At 41.7% G+C, this 2,500-nt stretch overlaps 1 protein-coding gene across 1 annotated transcript in view; it reads left to right on the top strand.

Annotated features, from left to right (window-relative positions):
* Window positions 1-1,707, top strand: part of LOC140921319 (uncharacterized) — a 22,055-nt gene extending 20,348 nt beyond the window's left edge. Inside the window, exon 14 of the mRNA XM_073371313.1 lies at window positions 156-1,707. Coding sequence (XP_073227414.1) covers window positions 156-207 — 52 coding nt within the window. The 3' untranslated portion in view covers window positions 208-1,707. The remainder of the gene's footprint in view (window positions 1-155) is intronic.
* The last annotated feature ends 793 nt before the right edge of the window (window positions 1,708-2,500 follow it).

Below are 2,500 nucleotides of genomic sequence, written 5' to 3'. Positions count from 1 at the left end.
GTAGTTTTTCTACACATTTTTCTACGCTGGCTTCAGCTCAAAAGTGAGTTGAACTTACAGTTCACCTATGGCAACTTGTGACAACATCGGCGCTTTTTGTACTTTTTAGGTGCGTTGTGGAGGTATTCATTTCCTTTTTCTCTTATTGTTTGTAGGAACATTATGCGGAAGATCATTAAAAGGATTTCTATTTCCAATGAAGATTGACAACGTAGCTTAACGGATTTCAACATCATTTCCTCAATTCAGCTTATCGGCTAAGAGTGCATTATACATCTTTCTGGTGCTTGTAGCCGATAAAACGCGCACTCTGATTGGCTAGCTGCTAGGGCATTTTTCTCCTTTAATGCCCACGGGCCATTACAGATTATGCAAATTAGCAAAAGAAACACCGAAGTTCATCCAAAGGATGCATTTGTTTAATTTCTTAAGTTAATGTTGCAACAAAATACAATGAGTGAGGATGAACACTCGGATAGCGAGTTCTATTACCCTGACGAGCTTGATTCTCATAAGGAAGACAGTGAAGCCACAGCGTTCTCTGGTTACGAACAAGTTTACGAAAACAGCCAAGAAGAAATTGAGAGTTTCGTAAAAGAGCAAACAAGTGAAAACACGACCGGGAAAACTTTCAGTGAGATGAAAGCATTTCGGCGTTATTTATCTTCAGTAAACAAGGGAAACGTTTACCTGCTGGTGACCTTGATCACTTATTGGCGAAGTTTTTCAAAAATGTGCCCAAATTAATGCCGACGATTATGAACCTGACACGCTCTCTGGTTTACAACTGAGCATTCAGAGGTTCCTTTCCGATGGCATATCTCCATTCAACATTCTTGTTGATAAGGAATTTGAGATGACTCGTAAAGTTAAGTTCTAGCAGCTAAGAGGAAAGGTTTAGTCCAGAGGAGCCGGCAAGGGGAACAGGCCAAACGCCACCCGCGCGGTGACAGATGAAGAAGAAGAAGACAAACTCTTTAAAAGTGGCCAGTTTGGTATTTCCTGTCCTGTAGCCCTCCAGCGAACCATGTGGTGGTTTTTGCCCTTACATTTCGGCTTTAGGGCCAAAGATGAAAGCCGCAAGTTGCTTTGGGGAGACGTGGAACTACAACAACATCCTCTCCAAGATGGCCGCGAAATGCTTGTTTGGATTAATGAACGTGAGACGAAGACGCAAAAGGGGCGAGAAAATGGCCACAAGCGAGCATTCCAGCCAAAAATTTACGCGACAGGAACTGAAAGGTGTCCCATAAAACTTAACAAGTTTTTCCGGGATCACCGACCAGTGGAAATGAAGCAACCAAATTCAGATTCCTCGGGTTCACACCATTTGCCGGAAAATCCAACATCCAACTGGGGACTGTTAACAACAGAGGCAGTAGAGCATAAAACATCAACAAATTCCCTCTCTTTAACACAAGCAAGTTTAAATCAGCTTCGAGGAGCATCAGATTTAAACAGGTGAGCGGTTTTTGTCGGCGCAAACATCAGTAAAATTTCTGGTTGCCAATTTCAAATATTCAACGGCCCAGTGAATTTCGTCTACAAAAGGCGAAGATTTCATGTCATTGAAACCGATGAAGAGGATTGAAATGAATATTTTACACGCGATGCATCCGCTGCATGTATTTTCATTTAAGCTTACCAAGACGCCGTTTGAAGGGCGTTGATTGAAGTTTGGATGTTGATCTTTGAGAATGTCAATGAACACAACTATAAAAAAACATTTTTATAGCTGTATTGTAATCATTTGTCCCGAAAATAAATCAGCTATGTTTTCTTCACGAAATGTGCGTTCACTGAATCACCACACACGAGCGCAGTTCGACCCTTGGCTTGGCGATGAATGAACGGTCACGCGCGCGCATTAACGGATGTAAAGTGATGACTTCCTCTTGAAAAACCCTGTTTTTAGCCATAATTATAATAAACAACTTATTAACCTTGAACGTTCGGTTGTTACGGGAAATCTCAGCTCAAACCTCGGCCTTGTCGTATTGACCTCGCTATAGCTCGGTCAATACGGCAAGGCCTCAGTTTGAGATTTTCCGGTAACGACCTCACTCTCGGTTAATAAGTAGTTATGAAAACCGGACCATGATGATAGTGCGATATTGTTATTACTTTGTCGGGCACTGTGGCGCGTTTTGCGGGGAAAAATGGAGAGTTTGGCGGGCTAAAATGTGTTTTAGCCTGATGAAGTAAACCAATGAAAAGAGAGGATATAGACAGTTATGCAATCTACTTGTAAGTGGCCAATCAAAATCAAGAAGCCATTGCAATGTACTTGCATTGTTTGTGAAAGAAATCACAGCGCCGTTTTCAAAGTCCATATCATGACCGAAAACACAGAAAACAACATAGAAAATGTAAATTTTCTATCACTTAGCTAGAGGAAAAAGATCTTTAAAATTAAAGTGAGAGAAGCTTCTGATTTCAAAAACGCCTGCAGTTGCTCCATGGCCGTCGGCGATCCGCATGTAAGCCTTGCGGCTTTAAG

Source organism: Porites lutea, chromosome 12, assembly GCF_958299795.1.
Source record: "Porites lutea chromosome 12, jaPorLute2.1, whole genome shotgun sequence".
NCBI lineage: Eukaryota > Metazoa > Cnidaria > Anthozoa > Scleractinia > Poritidae > Porites > Porites lutea.
This window is presented reverse-complemented; position numbering and strand designations above follow the sequence as displayed.